We start from the raw sequence: 22,888 nt of genomic DNA, 5'->3' as shown, positions 1-22,888 counted from the left end.
TCATGTCATGCAATAAGGTGGTAGCCGCCCTCTGATAGGTTGCCCCTGCATTCTTCAACCCAAACGGCATTACTTTGTAGCAATATGTTCCCCATGGAGTGGTGAACGCAGTTTTTATCATGTCCTCAGGGGCCATCTTGATCTGATTATATCCGGAAAACCCATCCATAAAGGATAACAAAGCGTGACCAGCTGTATTATCCACCAGGCGATCGATGCTCGGCAAAGGAAAGTCATCCTTGGGACTCGCCTTGTTTAAATCTCTGAAATCCACGCACATTCTGACTTTTCCGTCCTTCTTGGGCACCGGTACTATGTTAGCCAGCCATTCCGGATATTCAACCACTTGAATGAAGCCCGCATCTAACAGCTTCTTGACTTCATCATGGACTTTCAATTCCCATTCTGGTTTTAATTTTCGAAGTTTTTGCTTTTTCGGCTTGGCGCCTGGGATTAAGGGAAGACGATGCTGGACTATGTCTTCGCTTAATCCTGGCATGTCATCATAGGACCAAGCAAAAACTTCTTCGTATTCTTTAAGCAAAGTGATTAATTCTTCACGCTCCTCCGGGGATAACGTTTTGCCAATCCGTATTTCCCGAATTAAGGTTTCATCACCTATGTTGACGATTTCAATTTCTTCTTCAAGTGGTTTAGCCCGACGCTGCTCCTCCTGAGTAATCATGTGTTTGATCTCAGGGGGAGTTTCGTCGACATCCTCGTAAGAGGGGGAGTCTTGATCATTGTTATTAGTTTTATCAATTTGAGAAGCAGAAACAGAGACAGGAAGATACTGAAACGAGTCCTTTATTTCATTCATAGAATCAAAGTTTACATCATTGATCAACTGGCCCACAGCAGGCTTTACAGTATGCTCAAAAAGAAAGTTTGCATCGTCAACTGAAATGCTGACACTTGACTCAACTGGACCATGTATGGACTTTGTAGTATATTCCATAACAGACTCATCTTCATAGACAACATCTATACCGGAGGACTCGCCACCCACACCAGGAATGTCTAAGCTTTCTAAGGTACCTGCATCCAAAGAATTGTTAGAAATAGCAGACTTTATATTTGACTCGGAAACAGACACATACTCAGAAACTTGAGACTCTTTTGGAGGAACATGACCACACTGAAGAACTAATTGAGGAATGACCTGAGAAGTCCAGTTATCAAGGGGTACCTCAGCTGGGGTAATTCGGCCCTTCGGATTCAGGAAGCGTGCATCTTTTCCGATCATAGCAATGACCGGTGCCTCAACCTCGAAGAGGGAGTCCAGAAGCTGCGACTCTAAGTTCTTAGCCCAATCAGATTCCTGCTTTTCGACGGCTACAATCTGTCCATGGAAGTATTCATCTGGCAATTCATCAGTGGAGAAGATTTCAAAACCTGGTAACTCTTTTCCAGACTCATCAAACCACGGCTCGGGAAAACCATAGAACGGGCGATCGGCTCCTTCTTTCCTGTACTTACCATTCATCAACAGACTGAACGGCCCCATAGGCAGCTCTAGGCCCCGACGACGCAGCTCTGCCCACTTCAGCATGTACTGCTTTCTCTCCTTGATCTCTTTCTGGGTGGGTTCATATCCTAACCCGAACAAATTGTTTGCAACCTTCAGCTCCGGCCACTCAGTTAAACCTTGCAGGCTTCTCCCCAGACCAGTTCCAGGAATATACCCATACTTGCGCATTATTCGGGCTACCTGCGCATTTGTACTGGACATAAACAAAATTTCCTCATTCATGGCTTCTTCCATAGTAATGGTTGAAACTTCAAGTGAAAATCCAGTCAGACTGACATCTATGGTGCTTGAACCGATCTGCTCTTGGGAAATCTGCCCAACCTCTGGTTCTGGATCCCCTCTAACAGTGATAATTCTGTTATTCTTGATGAACTTGAGCTTCTGATGGACAGTGGAAGGAACTACTCCGACTTTGTGAAGCCAAGGTCGGCCGAGAAGGAGAAAGAAAGAGGTCTTGATATCTAGAACTTGGAATTCTACGTCAAACACTTCACCTCCGATCTCAATTTCGGTGACCAAGGTGCCGATGACGTCTCTCCTAGTCCCATCATAAGCTAGTATCCCCTGCTCCGACGGAATATAGTCATTCGGCCCAAACCCCAAGGCAGTAGCGGTGCTCAAAGGACACACATTCAGAGCTGACCCGTTGTCGACCAAAACCTCTGGCACTTTCTTCTTATTGCACACGACGGTAATTCTGAGAGATTTTGTGTGATTCTTACCCTCCGGGGTCAAATCTTCATCCGAGAAGGACACGGTCATAGCTGATCTGGCCATAGATACGAGCCCAACCAGCTCATCAGGGGTTATATTCACAGACACCTGCGCTGTATTCAATTCACGAAGTATAACCTGCCGATGCTTAGGTGATGACATCAACAGACCCCAGATAGAAATATTAGCTTGGGTCTTTCTAAGCTGCTTCAACAGAATGTCCTCATCTTCCTCAGGACTCAACCTCTGATTCTGATTCTCAACAGCTCTGGCAATCTCAGCGGGATTCTCTGCTCTCAACTCAGGGGGCTTAAAGAAACGTCCACCACGGGTAACATGGCGAACCTCATCACACGGATCGTTCAACAGCAGCAAGTCCTCGTCCTCAAGCTTAAGGACATATGGGACTTTGCTTTTCTCCTCCTCCCCCTCGAATCTGAGGACATAAGGACATCCAGAGGATTCCCCAACTTCTTGCGCAGAGGACAAGACATAAGGCTCTTCGCGCTTTAATTCTTCATCATCGGATTCCCATCGTAAGATATACGGCTCATCAGAGATAACGGCGCATATACGAGAATGGTCCAGGACAACCTCTTCAGTGAGAATAGCGTAGACATTTGGAGGAGGCATAGTATGCGTCGGCAATGGATTCCTGGTGACATTGGGAAGAGCTTCCACCACAATTTCTTTTGCCTCGATCTTATCCTGGATCCTATGCCTTAGTGCCAAACATCTGTCAGTCAAATGCCCAACACTCTGGTGATATTCGCAGTACTGATCTTTTCTCCAGTATTTCGGGAGAGGATTGGGAACTTCCCGGGGTTCTAGTAGAGTGATCTTCTTGTCTCTCAACAGCTTTTTGAGAGCTACAGACAGGGAATAAGGTAAAGGAGTGAACTCTCTGGGCTCATTTCTTTCCGGACGAACTCCTCCGGGACCTTCTCTCCTAACTGGACGAGCAGTATTCACGTTGTTAACTTCCTTCGGAGGCGCCATAGGCCTTTTTCCCTCTCTGACATCTGAAGTGGAGGCCCTAGTTCTCAGGCCGCCCTTAGCCAGTATGTCCTCGATTCTTGTCCCGGTCTTGATCAGGTGATCGAAGTCATTGAAGTACTGGATTGACATATGAGGAAAGTAAAAGGGGGAAAGATTCTTGACGGCAATCTTGATAAGATCGTCATCCGGTAACTTGTGGGTCATTTGTGCTGCCTTTCTCCTCCATCGTCGAATGAAGGAAGTAAATGTCTCATTAGGTCCCTGCTTCAGCGATTTCAGATCCCTTTTTGTCACGTCAATCCCCTCTTCCATGGAGAATTGCTGAACAAATTTGTTAGCTACACCTTCAAGAGTCCTGCTTTCTTCTGGCTTCAGATGCAAAAACCACTTCTTGGCTGTCCCGGTCAAAGTTCTAGGGAACACCAAAGCAATCTGCTCTGGGGATAAACCGTGCTGCTGCAATAGAGGAATGACTGACTTGAGATGGCTACGAGGGCACCCCATTCCGTCGTATTTGTCAAAGTCTGGCATTTTGAACTTGGGCGGAAGTACGACCCCTGGAGCTATCATGAATTCAGACATATCCAAATTTTTGGGACCTTGGCACTTCATGGTTTCCATATCCCGGGTCAGCTTTTCAATTTGGCCAGCCAATTCTTGTGCTTTATCAGGATTTCCCAGGTTGGGAAGACAGTTCTCTGCTGCGTACTGGCCCTCATCAAAGTCTTCGAATTCAGGCAATACAGCCGGCCTGGATGGAACAAGAGGAACGGAAGGTATGACTGGAGACTGCTGATTGGCATGATCTTTAGAGGTAGAAAGATGATCATTTTGTGCGACATGATCCCGCGAGAGGGGCGTGGGGCGCGAGCCGCCGCGCGCTCTCCTTTGGTCTCTCGTTCCCACGCGATTGGCGTGTGCATTTTAATATTGATTTGAATTCGTCTTTCCTGTAGACTTGGGATCACTAAGGCAATCCGAATTCCACACGAAAGAGACTGACAGAGTCGCCACCTAGATGTGGGATCTAGGACCCATAATTAACCAGAAATCTAGACTCGCTACCTGGTTACGAGAATGGAAGGTATGGGGAGTTATCCACCACATGCACCATTCTTGTCCGATAATCGGTCTTCGATTCCAAAAGCTAACTCTTTTAAATTTATTTTAAATGGCTCATTCAACTCTATGTTAATGTGCGAACTAAGTGACATGCATCCTAGAATCTAATTTCAATGTGAATCCTAGATGTGTATCTTGATTTATTAATTTGTCTGGATTCATTCTAAGTGAAAGTTCTCCTAGAATTCTAATTTCATGGAAAACCCTAACTGATTTGATTAAGTATTTACAAGAAAATTAATATACAAAACACCACAATTTGTTGTGGTGCCGACTCGCGGGTGGTATGCCGTCAGACATCCAAGCTGCCTACGTACCCAAGCCTCACTGGGATCAGAGTCGACGTAGTTCGGTGCGCCTAAGCTAAGCTACATATGCCTAACTCAACTAGGACACCGACTTAGACGGATTTGACTGTTTCAACAGTTTTAAGAGGAATTATTTAATTCAAGTTGAGGATTTTATTATCTTAGGATTTCATCTAAGATGCTATATGATTCTTATCTGAATGCAAGTTGTCCCTTAGACTAATGCAGGTTTTGCCTACATCCTAGTTTACTAGGCTTGTCCTAGGGAAAGATCGGGTGACTAGTGTAACTAGACCTATGGTATGGTTGCTATTCATAGCAAGCGTCCGTGATGAGGCTGGACTCCTAACTCTAGGACTCCCTAAAACCTAGGACACGGCACGACACCAGTGTTCCTAAATTGGGCTCTAATGGTTCTTAGATTGGAAACCATAATCCAATGGTTCCGAAAGACACAAGATAAATCGATTTAAGTTCTCGAGGTTAATGAGTTTCAGATTTCGAAGATTTTCAGTTTCTAGACATTTAAGGATTACCAACGGTTCTAGGGTTCACCAATTTCGGCCTTGAATGGCATCCAAAGGAGGGAATCGTGCGCTCTTTCCTTGTGCAATTTAATACTTAGGTTATAGCATCTTATTGCCTGGCAGAATCTCAGGATTTCCGTGGACAATAACCTCGGAGCCAACAACATGCTATAACTTAAATATTCAAATTGTCAAAGATCAAGTTGCAATTGGGATACGATTATGGATGCACTGGCCATTTTTCCAGGAAAATCTAAAGATCCTAAAATTTCTGCTTCAATGGATTAAGGAGTGAACATGTGACAGAATTTTAAAGTTCTTTAGGAATTTTTATATGATTTTCAATTAATTTCGAATTTTCCATGGATTTTATCAATTTTAAGCATATGAGCGGTTTTACAAGTGAAATTGTTGCAAATAAATTCGAAATGATTTGAAATTTCTACAGCAGCAAGATGAAAATGTATGTAGCTTACAGGATGAGTTTTGCATATTTTTACATTAAATTCACATTTAATCTTGATTAAACCATTAAATGTCCAGATTGCACAATTAACACATAAACTAGTAGAAATATAACTCTAAATTCTATGCAATTTCTACAGAAATACTATATGAATCAAAATAGCATGCAGTGAGATTTTCATGAATTTTAGAAATTATTTACTACCAATTTCGGATTTTACAATTTCCAGACCAGATTATAAATTAACACTACATCCCATATTAAAACAGATCCAAATCACACGAAAATTTTACAGTAACAAGTAATATGGAAGATTAGACTACTGTAAAAATTTTATGAATTTTAATGATGATCTGATGTTAGTAAAAATTCTCCTAAAATCTGATAAGTTTCAAAGAAAATATTAAATAATATACCAAATAAACTCCAAAAATCTTTACAAATTCATGGTAAAATGAATCAGTAACATATTATTTTCCCACGAAATTTCATTAATTTTAGAATCTGTTTGGTATATAATTTAATTTTTCTTCGTCAAAAGATGTTTTTTGAAGAGTTTTCCATTTTTAAAACACAATTTGCGGAAAAAATCAGAAAAATTCGGAAAAATACAGAAATATTTTGAGAACAATGCACCTACCTGTGGTGAAGATCTCCGCCCAATCCAAAAAAAATATAAAAAATCCTGCCGCCGCCGATCCGCTCCGCCGTCTTTCGCTTTCTCTGGAGTGTTTAGAGGGAGTGATTGAGGGAGTGAAGAGATAATGGAAGAAGAATATTAGGGAGAGGGATGGAAGAATATATTGAGGAAAGGGATTGGAGGGAGTGATTAGAAGAGATAATGGAAGAGAAAGAGATAATGGAAGATCAATTTCCTTTTTTTTTTTTTCCTCTTATGGATGGGAAGGGAGATATATATAGGGAGAGAAAGAGAGAGAGAGAGATATGTTGGTGGAGAGCTCATCATGTTGTCCCTCTTAGTGGAGAATCCATCATTATTGTTCTTAGTGGAGGGCCCATCATGTTTCTTAGTGGAGAGTCCATCATTATTGCTCTTAGTGGAGGGCCCATCATGTTTCTTAGTGGAGAGTCCATCATTATTGCTCTTAGTGGAGGGCCCATCATGTTTCTTAGTGGAGAGTCCATCATTATTGCTCTTAGTGGAGGGCCCATCATGTTGTCTTAGTGGAGAGCTACCATCATTGCTCTTCATAAGAGGCCTCACAAGAGGCCCCACTGAGGCCCCACAACGCGGGCCCCACAATGTGGGCCCTCGGTTGATTCGATTTTAAACAAATGTTCAATGCGGGCCCACCAAACGAGTCCAAATTTAATCAAAATGCATCATGCGGCCCCACCAAATGGGTCCAACTTTCTCGATCCAAATTTAATCGAAGCACCCAATGCGGGCCCACCAAACGGGTCCCAATTCTCTTTGGTTTAGATTTTTCTGAATAATCCTTCTCAACATTTAGCGGGAAAATACGAAACACGACGGAAACGACCAAAAATATTTAGAAATGTAACAAACGGATGCGGGAAAGAAAGACATTGGAAAACCGACGGAAAACAAACCCTAATTTCTTTATCGATTAAGGTAGAGCAAAATGGGGTGTCTACACATTTTTCAAGAGGGTTATGTCGTCCTTCATGGCACTCAGCTGAAGAAGGATAGCCTTCATCATCTCATTCGTATCTGGATTGTTGTTTCCGGTACCTTCCATTGATTCAGATGCAAGTGAAATGGGTGAAAGAATTTCTGGACAACCAAGGAGAAGCGGCGCAGGAGAAGTAAAGGATTCTGGGGAAAAAGAAAGTCTATTCAGCCTGGAATCTGAAGACGGACGGGACCAGGCCGGTTTTGAATTGACTTTCTTGGGAGCAATGATGTTCCGCTAAGACTCCTGAATGGAAGTTAATAAGTTAGATTGCACATTTGACAATTGAGATGGAACACTTCACACAAATTCCAGACAAGAGAAATTGAAAAGAACACATTTTCATTAATCACAAATCCGACTGTAGTTACGATTCACAAATCCGACTGTAGTTACGATTGATAAACAAGTAGATGAACCAAATGAGCATAATGAAACTTGAAATTAAAATGACAATTGCATGAAAATGGTCTTCAATGTTCCATGATCCGAGCTCTCTTTCCCGCAGGCTTTTCTGGTAACTCCTTCCGATGAACTTTAGATGATAGAGCAAGTCTCTTAGTGGTAACCTTGTTTCCCCAAGCAGCTACTATAGACTTTATGAGACCGGGAGTAAGCTTTTCGCAAGGAGGGGTTACAAATCCGGGAGGACATGGATTTCCCGTGAGACCGGGAGTAAGCTTTTCGCAAGGAGGAGGGGTTACAAATCCGGGAGGACATGGATTTCCCGTGATCTGGTGAAGCAGACGAGTGGGCGCATAAAAGGTTGACTTTTCCAAACCCATAAGATACACAAATGGGTGTGGGTAGGTGCTAGTGATAACATGTAAGCATGAATGACTCACCCAGTGAAATTGATCCTCCTCCACGTGTTGCAACCAATTACGCCACTCATCAATGGATTGAGGTTTATTGGCCATTGGTTGCCACGAAAGATGATCCTTGAGGGTGTACTGAAGGGAACTCTGTGGCCGAAGGATGGTGAGTTTTTCACAGAGCCATAAATAAAGTAACTTGACGCACCCATGGAAATTATCTTTCACCTCTTGCCTAGCAATAAGATCCAGCCCAGAGAAGGTTTCTGCTAGCATGAGGGGGACAGGATTCCTTCCTTCATGAATTTGATCGACTACACTCAATAAGGTCACAGGGGCAATACTGGAGTCTTCACGGACAACGTGACGTGCAAGGACACCAAAGATTAAGGCACTGCGTCGACAATTTTGGAAACGGGAATCGATAGGGTCAACGTTTTTAGAAAAACGCTCAATGAGGTCATCGAATTGCACGTACGTGTCTTTGAAATAGGGCATAGCATCAACAGTTTGGTTCTCGAAAAGCTTACAGAAAATGGAACGAGGAGACGCTATACTCGAAGGTTGGATCCAGAGTCCCTCGGGTGGGAGTTCTAACAGGGCGCACCAATCCTCGAATATAGGACAGATTTCAAAGGGACCAAATTGAAAAACATGAAGAATAGGATCCCAGAGTCTTGCAGCTGCTTGAAGAAATTGCCAATTCACACCGGATGCGCTCAAATTATTAAACGTGCTGATGAACCTGTCGGCCGTACTCCACTGTGCACGCTCGCGCGGGAGAGCTCGAATTGACTCACTTATCCAAACCCTCATCACTTTGTTCGACATGATTTAACCTAATCACAGATAGGATAAGATCAGAAGAGAGTGAAGATAACCCTGAATAATGAAATAATAGGGATAAATTTGACCGATCATGGGAAGGATACAACTGGTGACACAAATTTTGTTCATCAATAAACGTGGACTTTCGAATAGATCTGAAAGGTAGACCACGGCCACAAAATGACAGAAGTAGGTCATAGACTGGGTCTCAAATATGATGATGGACATTGACAACTGTATGATCAAGAGGATCGATAATGATAGATCATGGTCACAGAGACAGCGGACAAGCCGTCGACCACATCTAAGACAGAACATGCAAATAGCAAAAATCTAACCCAATGAGTAATATCTACACACAGTACGGATCTATGACACATCCAAAGAAAGGGTACACAGTCGAAGGGTAATATACATATATGTCATGGATCTGTGTACACAACATGAATGAACTCATGATAAAAAAGGCAATGAATAGGTCATGGTCACGAGAGTGACGAGTACAGACCACTAATCAGGTGACTCTGAAAGAATGTACATATGATTGATTAAACCAGGAATCCCTCACTGGAAAAGAGGGTCCTAACCTAAACAACCGACAACACTGAATATACAGAAAAGACTCGTACAATCTGAAGACAAAACGACAGACATAATCTCAACAAGGTAAAAGAAATACTATCGACTGCATCGAAGGAGTGCAAATAGGATGGATCAGACTTGGAACGCCTACTGCAAAAGGTGGCCTGATCTGAGCGACTGACTCAACAAATAGGGTACGTACAAGACGATGGCAAAACTGTACATCGACTCAGCGAGTAATACATGTACAAAGAAACAACACCACCATAAACTCTGGAGACAAAACATAGACCATGATCAGGATAAAGACCAGAGAAAATGATTAACCATTTTGAAGACTAGGGAATGAAACTATGTAGCTGATAGTTAGACCAGAAAATTCTATTGATAGACAGACCCCGGTCTAACAGGTTAGCACACAGACCGAACAGGAAAATAAGGAATCAAGGACTGGACCATGACCATGAAAGGTGGTGAACAAAACCGTCGGCCAGACCCAAACTGAAAGAAGGAATAGACTCCACCTGATGATAATGGATCAGAACAATTCGAACACATGAACCCAACACACCGGGGGACCATATGATAAGAGATTACGGGGTAAATCATTGATTTGGCTGACTGCCAAGCAAGAGTAAGGGTCATCGATCAGATCTGAAGGAATGCACGACTGCGACAGACATAGAAACCTAATCTAGGAGACAGGTCCTAATCTGAGAATAAATATAACACGTACACGTACATATATACATACATATCCTAACCAGGGGCACCGGCCCTAACCTGATCTAGCGGAGCCAAAGAGGTCTCGACTCGTGACAGACTGATGAGTGTACTAGGACCGCGCTGTAGCCACACAAGGTGAGCTACCCTAGTCTACAAATCGGACAAGGCTCCTAACTCTAGGCTTCACATGTGTAAGCAACATATGTTCGTCCTATATGAGTACATATATATAGTGTCCTAGCAAGGGTTCCCTAATTTTGGTTCTAAAGGGAGCAACTAATATATATACATAAGTAGGGCCCAGGCATTTCTGCAGGGTACTATGCCTATGACCATACCCTTGATGTATAACGCCAGCACACCCAGCATTATACAGAGTATGTTCATTGCTCATCGGCTGCTGTAGAACACCAGCACACCCAGTGTCTACGGCTGCAGCTCCGGCGCATAGCTAGGAAATAGATACAACGGCTCCCATCTGGTGCGCGTCATATCTATTCCCTGAGGCCAATAAGGAAAATAATGAAAGAAATAAAGAATATGACAATGCATGATGTGCAATGTGTGAATCCCTTGTTTTATTTACGCACCTACTTGGTGCCCCTGGATTTCTAACGATAAAGTTCTCATTTAACTTGGTTTTGACCCAAATTTCTTCAAAATTAATAAAAATGGCATTTTTACAGAGTTAGGCAATGTTTCAAAAACTCCCCAGCAGAGTCGCCAGTCTGTGGAACCCGATCCGAGAGAGGCCGAGGGACGTGCCCCCACGCAAGTCTCGGGATCATCCACGTGAAGGAGAGCTCCACCAAGGAACTCTCGAAAGAGTGCCCCTCACAGCATGAGCGGCGATGTCAAGTGAGATACCTCTCGATTCGGGGACCAGCCCAGATTCGAGACGCACCTTAAACAAAGAAAGAGTCGCCATCCAAGGAAGTAGGCCCTGGATCCCATGCTGTGCTCTGTCGCAACAGATAACCAGAGATATAAAAGGTCCGTGCCTGATGACGAATGGGGAAGGGATTAGGCGCCCCCGATTCGCCCAAGTGCGAGCACCTGGTCTCTTATGCCATTTATTATTAACTTTGAAGAGTTTTGGGTAAAAATCATGTGAAATGGGAACGAATATCCCCGAGATAACGTCTAGCTAATCATGCATGTCTCGGAGATGAATAAGAAGCACACACAAAAAGAAATGAAAGATGTCACCTAAGAATAGCTAGATTATGAGTGCCATGCCTAATTGGTGTCTAAGTTCTGGTGGGCACACACATGCATGCTACATCTAAAGGTATAGGATCTGTACATGAAAGTAAGAAAACACAGCAAAACATACAGCACAACCAATGACTCGACACGACACACCCTAAACTCTAAGGTGATAATTGACTCGGACCAAGATGGCCATACATCTTAGCTGCACTACGTATCCCAGCCTCGGGAAGAATCAGAGCCAACGTAGTTCGGCGACCTATGCTAAACTACAATGCCTAACCCTCTAGAACCGCTATCCTAGACTCGATTAACTAGACCCGACTAGTTTTTAAAGCTTCTTGCGACATTACTTAAGTTCAAGTGAATGGTGATTTTTAGGACTCCCTGTATGCCCTAACTAATGCCAGTGAACCCTACACCCTAGGTGTGACTAGGCTGTGTGTCATAAGGAAAACCGTGGGCTATCTAAGCGCGCTCTAGTCTAGCCATCGGCTCGACTAAGTGTCTAACCGACCACGACCTGAGGCCTCCTAACTCTAGGGACACTCACACGACCGGACATGACAAAGCAGCACAATCAGGACAGACTCCCCACTCTACGACACCCCCAAACGCCTAGGACTGACTCCTAACTCTATGGGAGGATCTTTTGAAAATTGTTGGTAAAGTTATTTTGAAGAATTTTTGTAGTTTTGGAAGGTTTTGAAGTTGTGAAAGTTATGAAGTTGTGGGAAATATTTGCAAAATGGTGACTGCACTCAGGATGCCAGCAGCACGCCTGAGCTGCCTACGTACCCCTCAGCTAGGGATCAAGCCATCCGTAGTTCGGACGGAAAGGTGAGAAATAATGGTAAAGTGGTGTGTAAAGGGTGAAAGAGTGTAAAAATGGTGACTGAACTCAGGGTGCCAGCAGCACGCCTGAGCTGCCTACGTACCCCTCAGCTAGGGATCAAGCCATCCGTAGTTCGGACAGAATTCCTAACTACTCTGCACATAACTCAAGATTTTTTGAGATTTTGATTTTTAAAATGTTTTTGGATTTTGAATTGTTTTTGAGATGTTTTTGAATTTTCAAGTGTTTTTGGAATGTTTTTGTTGTTTTCAAGTATTTTTGAAATGTTTTTGTTGTTTTTTGACACCAGAGAATAAAATCCTATCATCATAAGGGTAGGGAGACTTCTGGAATCCCGCAAAGGTTGGATAGCATCCTATGCTTTGCGGGGGAACGAACAGGAAAATAACTCGGCAAGGGTTGGACAGCATCCTATACCTTGCAGGAGCGGGTAAAGATCACGACTTGATGAGAGGATGGACAGAATCCTAACCCCTATGATGATAGGAAAAACTCCTGGACTGACTGAAGGACTGACTCCTGTGCTGAAGACTGTTATAATTACTATTCACAACTACTATTCACGACTACTATTCAAAGCTACTATTCAAAGCTACTATTCAAAGCTACTATTCAAAGCTACTATTCAAAGCTACTATTCAAAAGTACTATTCAAAAGTACTATTCAAAAGTACTATTCAAAAGTACTATTCAAAAGTACTATTCAAAAGTACTATTCACAGTAGGACCTACCAAGTACTATTCATACATCGGCGGGCCCCACACAAACGGGCCCCACATCGGCGGGCCCCACACAAACGGGTCCCACATCGGTAATTGGAAACGAAATAACAATTAAATATTCCACCGAAAGAAAAATAATAATACTTAATTAATAGTAATCATCGCGGTCAAAAAAATTAATAATTTAATAATATTAATAACCGACAAAAATAATAATTTAAATAAAATAATCATTACGGTCAAAAAACAATAATTAATCACCGACAAAATTAATAATTTAATAATATTAATCGACGAAAATAATGATTTAATAATATTAATCGACCTGGTACTGTTCACGCAACCTTCACTATTCACGAAAATAAAAATTTAATCCTATTACTATTCAAACAGCTGTTACTATTCTCGATAATTTAATATTAATAATCAACGAACAGTCAAACATGCAATGATGAAACGACAAAAAAAATTAAAAATAAATAAATAAATAAACATAAAAAATGAAAATACCTGAGCGTAAGGGTGGCCGGAGTTGGGGCCGGATTCCGGCACAGCCGGTCGGAGGTGGTGATGATCGGACTCCGACGAAATTTCTGTCGGAGAAGAAGATCCTTCTCTCTCTCTCTCTTTTCTCTCTGCAGATCTCTCCTTCTTTCTTTTTTTTTCTTTTTTTTAAAAATAAAATAAAAAAATAAAATGAAGAAGAAGAAGTTGGAAGTGGGGTGGAGGAGATGGTGGTAGGGCTGGAAATGGCCGAATAGTGGTGGTTTGGGTTTTGCAGAGGAGAAAAGGGGAAAATGAAGGAGAAGGTGGAGATGGTTCGACGGTGGTGATCGGATTCCGGCAAGCTTGCCGGAATCAATGGAGGTGGTGGCTGTTGGTGGTTGTGATTGGGTGAAAGCTCGATCGGAGGTGGTGATGAGGGAAAATATGGGCGGCTCCGGTGGGATGTGGTCGGAGGAGTTGGGTTGCAGAAATAGGATGGAGGCAAAGATGAGGTGGTGGCCGATCCGATCGGAGCTCCGGCACCGTTGCCGGAGGAGAAGCTCTCTCTCTCTATCTTTTTTTGTCTTTTACCAATGAGCTCTCCCCCTTTCGTTTTTGATTTTTTTTTTTATATAGGTTAAAATAACCTGTTGATATCCCCGCACCCCCATTTGATGGGCGCACAAAAATGATAAGGCGCGCCCGTAACCTTTGTCCCATTCGGTCCAGGTTCGGCCCCACCCAGGATAAATCACCCCCTTCTGCGCATTTACACTACAGCACCGTCTTAGCTCGTTTGCTAGGCAAACGCGATCGGATTTCGACGAAATTTTGCGGGGACCTAGCTGGGACCCAAAGCTAGCCTAGGGTTAAGTTTGGGACCCTAACTCATTGATTTGATGGGGATTTTTGCAAAACTGGAAGGGTTTAGGGCACGGTCAAAATGGGGTGTCTACACCAGGTAACTTACCCAGAACTTAAAGCGTAGACCAAATTAACAGAGTTAATCATGGGTCCTAGATCCCTAATCTAGGTGGCGACTCTAGTCAGTTGCTTCTTTTCTTGAAGTTAGGACTTTTACCCTAAATTTATGAAAAAAAGCAACCATATTCAAATCCAATGGACAAAGGCGCTATCATCATAAAAGAAAACACACCTTCGTGGGACCACCCCCCTCCGGGACGGGATCCACAGATTGGCGACTCTGCTGGGGATAAATTACCTAACTTTATAACTTTTAAAAGCTTTAGTCATTTAAGTCGTAATTAAAGGGGATAAATGTGGAACAAAAAACAAAAAAATCAAAAATCCAAATAGTCAAAAAAAAATCTAAAAAAACTTAAAAAACTCAAAAATTCAAAAAAGATTCAAAAAGAAAAGAAAAAAGAACCAGAAGATGTTGTGTGCTTACTTGTGTGTGAAAAGAAAAAAACTTGATGTTGCTTCATTAATGAACAAAAAGGAAAAAGTGAAAACAATAATGCATGTTCATAAAATGTAATCACCCAAAACCTTTAGAAGATTAATTAAAGGACTTCAGGGCATTAGATTCGAATCCCCAAATTGCACACACTTACATCACTATCATTTACACCCTTGCATATCACATTCACACACATCCTATTTTAGGAACCCGGAATGTTATTTAGCATGGTTGACTGGGAGGTCATGACCCGGTGCCTCTGTGTTAGAGAAGCATTCCACTCTTAGCCTAGTACCTTTATGGTGCGTAAACGGATCTGTTGGTTCACGTACTGCTACTCTGGACACCGGTAGAGTATATTGAACACGGATTCGCGCTAAGGGAGCTCTTAGCCTTACCCCTAGATTACCCCACACATTCATGTAGATCGGACATGTGTACTTCACGCATGTGAGCCTAGACTAGGAAATCCTTTCCCATCTTTAGAATATGTAGCCGATCTCTTGGGGCTACATCCGATGTCTTAGGAACACAAACAAAGTCATGAACCGATCACAATGGTTCCGCTAGATTAGGGGTTAGGAATTGTGCCCTCCAAGTAAAGCACAAACATAAAATGCCTTTGAGGTTGGGATAATAATCTCATTGTTCTTGGATCTAGGAAATCCCATCAATTCCTACCAATCATCTCCTCTTGATCAATAATTTTGCAAAATCATCACCCTCTATTCCTTTTCTGTGGATCATGGGGTAATGCCATATTGCTTAGGGTTCCCTTTTGAGGTCTCATCTCCTAACCACAACTTAGGATTTCAGCTTCCTTTAGACTAGGGGCATCCTCGTCGAGTTCATGTTTAAAACCCCTAAAATGTCATTCCATTCAAACTAGGGGCATCCCCTTTTGAAGGTCATTCCTTACTAATTCATTGATTACATTCTTTCAAAAAGGAATATCTTTTGAATGAAAGATCCGTCAATCTCAAATGTGTTTGCAAAATGAGTCATTCTAGCCAATGCATGTTTTCAACCAAGAACACCAGTGTATCTAAACTTTTAATCATTTCTTTGTTAGGAGTTCTTGTGTCAACCATTGATTACCTTCAAGCATCTTGGGTTCGAATAGACTCTCGTCTGGTCAGAAAGTCATCTCCATCTTCAGCAGCCATGACAGAACCTACTGAGAATCTGCAACCCACTAACCTTGATGCGGTATTAGCCAATATCCTTCAGCAGATGAAAGAACTCAAAGAGGACAATCAGTTTCTGAAAGCCCAATTTGTAGAAAAGTTTGGTCCATCCTCTTCCTCACCTTCAAAATGAAAAGAACCTAAATATCCAGTTGCATCTGAGATTCAACCACAGCCTAAAATTACTCCTCTTCAGATTGAAGTTCCAGATTCAGAGCAGTACGCAGAGGAGAATTATAATCCAGTTACCACTCAAGGGGACAAGTCTCTGGCTGAAAAATTTGAACAATTGTCCAAGAAGGTCGACAATATCAAGATTCGTGAACCTGATAGCTTTAACCCTGATAATCTTACTCTCTTTCCAGAAGTCCATCTTCCGGCTAACTTCCAAATGCCGGACTTTGACAAATACAATGGTGTAGGTTGCCCCACTTCTCACCTTCAGATGTTTATCATAATGTGTCAACCTCAAGGCCTAACTCCTGAGCAGATGGCTCAGCTATTTCCAATCTCCTTGACGGGAATTGCAAGAAAATGGTTTCTGAGCCTAGACAAGACCCAATACAAAAGATGGAAAGATATTGGGGAGCAGTTCATTAAGCAATTTGGTTATGAGGATGGAACCGAGATTACCCGTCGTGACTTAGAAACTACAAAGCAGGATTCCAATGAGTCATTCATGACCTTTGTAAAGAGGTGGAGGAAGAAGGCAGCACAGATGATGGATCGCCCGTCTGAGAGAGAACAAGTACAGATAGTTTTGAAGAACCTCTCCTCTCACATGTTACAACATATGTCACTGCAGTTCTATCCAGATTTTGAACATTTTATTATAGCTGGCACCCAAATTGAAGATGCTATGGCATTGGGAATTTATAACAAGAATAGCTCGGGTTCAAAGGAAGTTAAGAGACAAACACCAGGCCAAATCAGTAATGTTTCTAGAACCACTCAGCCTCAGAAGGCTGTAGTGTTTGATTACAGTCAACAGGGTACCATGCCTCAGGAAAGGCCAAGAACAGAGTTTACTCCTATCCCAGTTCCACCATCAGCTGTGCTCAAACAATGTTTGGCCTCTGGCCACATTACCTTACCACCTATTAAGCCACCTCCCAACCCTCTTCCAAAGACATGGAGAGCGCAGGATCACTGCGACTATCATCAAGGACCAGGCCATATTACTGATCGATGCTTAAGCCTGAAGTTTGTAATCCAAAAGCTTATTGATAATGACCTACTCGTCTTTCCACCAAAGCCAAATGTAGTCAACAATCCCCTGCCAAACCATGCTGTTCCACCTCCAGCCGATGTCAATGCCATATTTTTGGACAATCCCGAGTTTGATCATTCTACCTTAATTCATACATTTGATTCCCAACATCAACCCCATATCCTTAACTGGGTAGGAGTAGAAGATGAGGAGAAGAAGCACAGAAAGGCAGCCCTACCAGAATTGCAGTCAAAAGTTTATTTTGTTAAAAAATCAGAAGCTTGTTCAGATACTGTTCTTGTTGTGGGTGATGCACCAGAAGCTGAAGTCACACTTATTGCAGCTATCCAAGACAAAGGAAGTTTCGCTGAATCTCAGATCCAGACAGTTGCAACCGAAGAAGGTCTTTCCAATTAAAGTTTATGTCTTTATCAATTCATGTTTAGTCCAGTCGTGATGCCGAGTCCAGTTCTTATATTCAGTTACAATAAGTGCCTAGTCCGGGCGAGTCATTATTTCCTGCATTTATTTTGAGTCCAGAATTGTGAATCCTGAGCCTGTTCAGGAAGAGTCAGCAAATGTAATTTCTTCTCATTCAATGAAATTTCTTTCTCAGTATCTTCGAGTGTATGCTTCTGACTTAAATTACAATAAAAAAATCCCTCCTCGGAAGAGGATAAAAAGGTTGACGAAACTCCACTTGAGTTACAGCAAATGCTTAAACAAGAAGAGGAGCGTCAGGTCCAGCTTTTCAGAGAAGAAATTAGAATTATAAACATTTGGACTTAAACTTTAATTCAGAAAATATGAATTGGAAACACATTACCCTCTAAGGAATGAAAGGAATCAGTAAACCTACTACAAGAATACGGGGAAGCCTTCGCTTGGTCTCACAAAGACATGTTTTGGTCTAAGAATGAAGACACGTACACAAGGGGCATCAGTTAAGGCCACCTCTTATGCTTCCAATGGTCAAATCTATCAGAACTAGTGTGCGGACACAAAATTCATTGCAAAAGAGTTCAAGATCTAATATCGCGATCCCTTTGGAGATGAAGAATCGATGTTCAAATTCAAACAGAAGGAGTCAAGAACCAGATAAAGCCTTCAACAAGATCCTTACCTGGAAATGCCGTCAAACTCCAAAAAAATAAAAATAAAAATTCTATCATTGAACACCGGAAGGCCTTCTTTGGCCGAGCAAATCCCAGAAAGTTAAAACCCTAAAAAGGAAAAAATCAAATCCCTTTTCAAACCCCTTTGAGCCTGAATAAAATTTTCTTTCAAAACCCATCACACTAGGGGCATCTGCCCTGAACTACGCGCGACCTGATCCCTACACTGGGGTACGTAGGCAGCCTGGCAAAACTAGGTTCGGTCGAAACAAAAAAAAAATGAAAAAGAGAAAAAAGCAAAACCATCAATGAAAGCTTCTAAACTAGGAGCACCTACCCTGAACTACGCTCGACCTGATTCCTATGCCGGGATACGTAGGCAACCTGTATACACAGGTTCGGTCGAAATTTGCATAAATCTCAAGCTTTTTCTTCAATGAACCCTTATCCTACCCATAAAGTCCTTCCGGCGTACAATGCAATGGTTCCAGGCAAAATTAAAAAAAAAAAAAAAAAAACGGAGTTTGAAGACCTGCTAGGCTGAAAACCCGCAAGGGCTGTCTAGGCAAAAGTTAAGGTCATTCACCTGCTAAGTTGAAAATCCAAAAGGACGGCTTAGGCAAAAATCAAGGTACAAGCCCGCTGAAATGAAAACCCAAAAAGGGTAGTTCAGGCAAAAGCTAGGGCAGACGGTCCGCCAAGTTGAAAACCCAAAAAGGGCAACTTGGTCATGGTAAGGGTTATCCACGAAGGCTACATTCGACATTTTCACAGAGTGATCCATCAATTGAAAATAACTCGGAATTTCAAGAGAGTCAGGCAAGAATACATGTAATTCTTGGAACTAGGGGCATGAAAATTAAGCAATCCAAGGAGCGGTGATAATGTCCATGAAGTACTACTGTTTTAAAGAAAATGTTCAAATGTTTACCAATCGATAAATTATTCTCTGAAAGGCAAGACTTAGCAAAAACAAAAACATTAAAAAAGTCAGAAGCATCACTGTCTTTTATTCCGATCAGTCCATTCAAGTCTATTCTTTTTCAGAATCTCTCAGTTTCTCAAATAGTATCTTTTGCCAAATTCTTCACTTTAATGCAAGTTGATTGTCGTCCTCGTGTCATAAGGTTGCAACTGTTTCGGTGAAGAGGTAAGGTATCACTTTTACTTGCGAATGCATCAGAGCCAGATTGATTCTGAAGACTTCAAGAGACAAGTGAGAGAAGCCAGTTTAAGCAAAGCTAGTTTAAAAGAGAATTCAGAAGTGAAGACTTTTGGAAGAATACCATTCAACCAAAACTCATCTCAGGCTTGGAAGAATCTCAGATGTAATGGTTAAAGAGAGCTACCATCAGGAGTTGTGAGCATTACATTCAATTCAAACCTTCCTTTACTCATAAGTTCATCAGGTCCAGTTTGCTGATTGTCCTTTCTTGTCAAAGAAAATGAAATATCCGTATCCCTAGAGACAAAGCTCCTTTATAAGAAAAAGTTTTTCAACTCCTAGGTTTTCCAAACACCTAGTCTCAATTCCATCAAGCCCCATCAATATCCTTACATCCTAATCTTTCTTCCATCAGTTTCAATCCATCCTAGTCTCAATCCATCTCAATTTTCATCTCCATCACAATCACATTTTTTTCAAAAAGTTCAAAAATCCATTTTCCTATTTCATTAATAAATCATTCCAGCTACCCAGAGCTTTCAAGTTTACAATCCATACTCATTTCATTCAAATACTCTTCATGCATCCAGCTGAGAAAATCATGGTCAAGACTGTCTCACATTATGTGAGGCCTTGTTGGTCGCTTCCAGAAAAATCATATTCTAAATTAACCAGGCTATGGTGTTTAGATTAGGTCTACCAGCTTCCAAAAAAAATCCTATTCTAAATTATTAGGCTATGGTGTTTAGATTAGGTCTACCAGCTTCCAGAAAAATCATATTCTAAATTATCAGGCTATGGTGTTTAGATTAGGTCTACCAGCTTCCAGAAAAATTCTATTCTAAATTACCAGGCTATGGTGTTTAGATTAGGTCTTCCAGCTTCCAGAAAAATCCTATTCTAAATTACCTGGCTATGGTGTTTAGATTAGGTCTACCAGCTTCCAGAAAAATCCTATTCCAAATTACCAGGCTATGGTGTTTAGATTAGGTCTACCAGCTTCCAGAAAAATTCTATTCTAAATTATCAGGCTATGGTGTTTAGATTAGGTCTACCAGCTTCCAGAAAAATTCTATTCTAAATTATCAGGCTATGGTGTTTAGATTAGGTCTACCAGCTTCCAGAAAAATCCTATTCTAAATTATCAGGCTATGGTGTTTAGATTAGGTCTACCAACTTCCAAAAAAAAATCCTATTCTAAATTATCAGGCTATGGTGTTTAGATTAGGTCTACCAGCTTCCAGAAAAATTCTATTCTAAATTACCAGGCTATGGTGTTTAGATTAGGTCTTCCAGCTTCCAGAAAAATTATATTCTAAATTACCTGGCTATGGTGTTTAGATTAGGTCTACCAGCTTCCAGAAAAATCCTACTCTAGATTACCTGGCTATGGTGTCTAGATTAGGTCACCAGTTTTCAAAAAAAAAAAAAAAAATCATATTCTAGATTACCTGACTATGGTGTCTAGATTAGGACTATCAGATTTCCAGAAAAATTCTATCCTAGATTACCAAGTTTTGGTCTCTAGATTAGGTCTCCTATCATCATCTTTTCAATCATCTGTAACCTTCACCCACATCATCTTGCATCATTAGGATAGAAAAGCATGCTGCATGAAAAAATATTAAAAATCATAAAAATACTGCATTAGTCTGCATTTAGGATTGCATTGCATTACGGGGTATCAGGTTGTTTTGTTTGGAATATTTCATTAAAATTGCCATAGAAATACAAATTGATACATCACATCGCCCATCTGAACTGGGCTATTGTCAGTTAAAGTTCTGCAAAATGAGAATGTCACTTTAGCTTTGGCATGCGGTTACTAAGTAACCTTTGCCAAAGAGGGGCATCTGTAGACACCCTCATTTTGCTACACTTTAACCAACAATAACCTAATATATTGATCCGTGGAATTTCATTGGTAAAATATGCATCCTCAAATTTTCTGAAAACCAAAATAATAAAGAGATGTACCTGGTGAAACGATTAGATCCGAAAAATTGGAAAAATGCCCTGATTGGTGACTTAGAGTGTTAAATCCATGCAAGAGTCCCTCTATCATGGATTTATATGTTTTAAGGCATTAATATCTCGATCTGACTTTACAGATCATCAATCGGGACAAAATAAGCTAGGGTCACCTCACAGCCCGGACCCTGATTCCATTATGAGACCCGATTTCCGTAAATCGTCAGATCGAGGGCTGATTTTCAACATGGGTGTCTTTCTTTACTAAGAATTTGTGATCATTTATTCAAATTAATATCAATCAAGGTTGATCTCAAATTTGGATTAAACATTGGGTCACTTTTATTAAGCAAAAATCTAGTGAAAAGTTACGGATCAAGGCAGGACGAATGAGATCCGTCGAAATTATCCCATTAAATCATCGATAACAAAATATTTTAATATCTTAATTGGCTTTGATATCTTGGTTTAAAGGGTTTAATCATTGATCCAAGATTGATCGAGTCGGTTGGTTCGTTTGGATCACCGATTTGCCCAATCTCTGGAAAAACGATTTGCCGATGGAGATCGATGGCTCTCATTGGTCGAAAATTTCAAAATCAGTATTTCTATGGAAATATTAGGCTTAAATGAAAGATAAAAAATCAGGGATTCCAAAGGCGAAAGAATTATCGGAATCGGATGCCAACATCTCCGGAAAACGACATTTTTTTCATTTTCAAGAGAGCTCTCCCTCCTCACCCTCTCTCTCCTCTCACCACACGTTTTCCCAAGCTTGGGAAAACGTGGCTTGTTTCCTTCTCCCCTTTTGTTTAAAATTTTTGAAATAAGTTTGGGTTAATTTTACAACTTTGGAAAAGATACATGTATAGCAAGATTTTTGGTTAAAAGATTCACTTGAGGTTGAAAAGGACACATGTCCCCATTTAATTGGAATGATTTGTTGCATTAGGCTAACTTAGACGTTTTATATTGTTGCCCAAATCATCCCCAATGTATAAAAGGTAGTGAGGGACACATGCCACCTTTTCTTTTCCACCTTTAAATCTTCCCAAATCAAAACTTGCTTGATTTTTCTCCAAGAATACACGTTTTGGATTATGCAAAAAGAATGTTGCCAAATTTCCCAAGATTCCTCCTACCCACTTGCTTTTCTCTTTCTCACCCTAAAATTGCTAATATTCTCATATCTCTCATATTTTGAGCAACATGTTAAGTGCCATCATCCCAACCATCCAAAACCTCCTAATTATTCCAAATCCAA

General features: G+C 41.3%; 1 protein-coding gene across 1 annotated transcript; it reads right to left on the bottom strand.

Moving 5' to 3' along the window:
- Window positions 1–26: 26 nt before the first annotated feature.
- LOC143888791 (uncharacterized) lies at window positions 27–8,638 on the bottom strand. Its single transcript, XM_077393193.1, has 3 exons — window positions 8,369–8,638; window positions 1,163–4,033; window positions 27–1,038 (listed from the first exon to the last, which is right to left on the bottom strand). Exons 1-3 carry the CDS (start codon window positions 8,636–8,638, stop codon window positions 1,030–1,032), a joined length of 3,150 nt encoding a protein of 1,049 aa, XP_077249308.1. The 3' UTR covers window positions 27–1,029.
- Between the last annotated feature and the right edge of the window lie 14,250 nt (window positions 8,639–22,888).

This window comes from Tasmannia lanceolata, unplaced genomic scaffold (genome assembly GCF_043159265.1).
Source record: "Tasmannia lanceolata isolate RefF3 unplaced genomic scaffold, GAP_Taslan_0.1 ptg000012l, whole genome shotgun sequence".
Classification (NCBI taxonomy): domain Eukaryota; kingdom Viridiplantae; phylum Streptophyta; class Magnoliopsida; order Canellales; family Winteraceae; genus Tasmannia; species Tasmannia lanceolata.
The sequence above is the reverse complement of the archived record's forward strand: the minus strand, read 5'-3'. Positions and strand labels throughout refer to the sequence as shown.

Coding starts and splice junctions, on each gene's coding strand:
- LOC143888791 (XM_077393193.1), bottom strand. CDS start 8,638: ATGCCCTATTTCAAAGACACGTACGTGCAATTCGATGACCTCATTGAG. Junction 4,034..8,368: donor ATCTTATTGCTAGGCAAGAG/GTGAAAGATAAT, acceptor GCCAATCAGCAG/TCTCCAGTCATACCTTCCGT.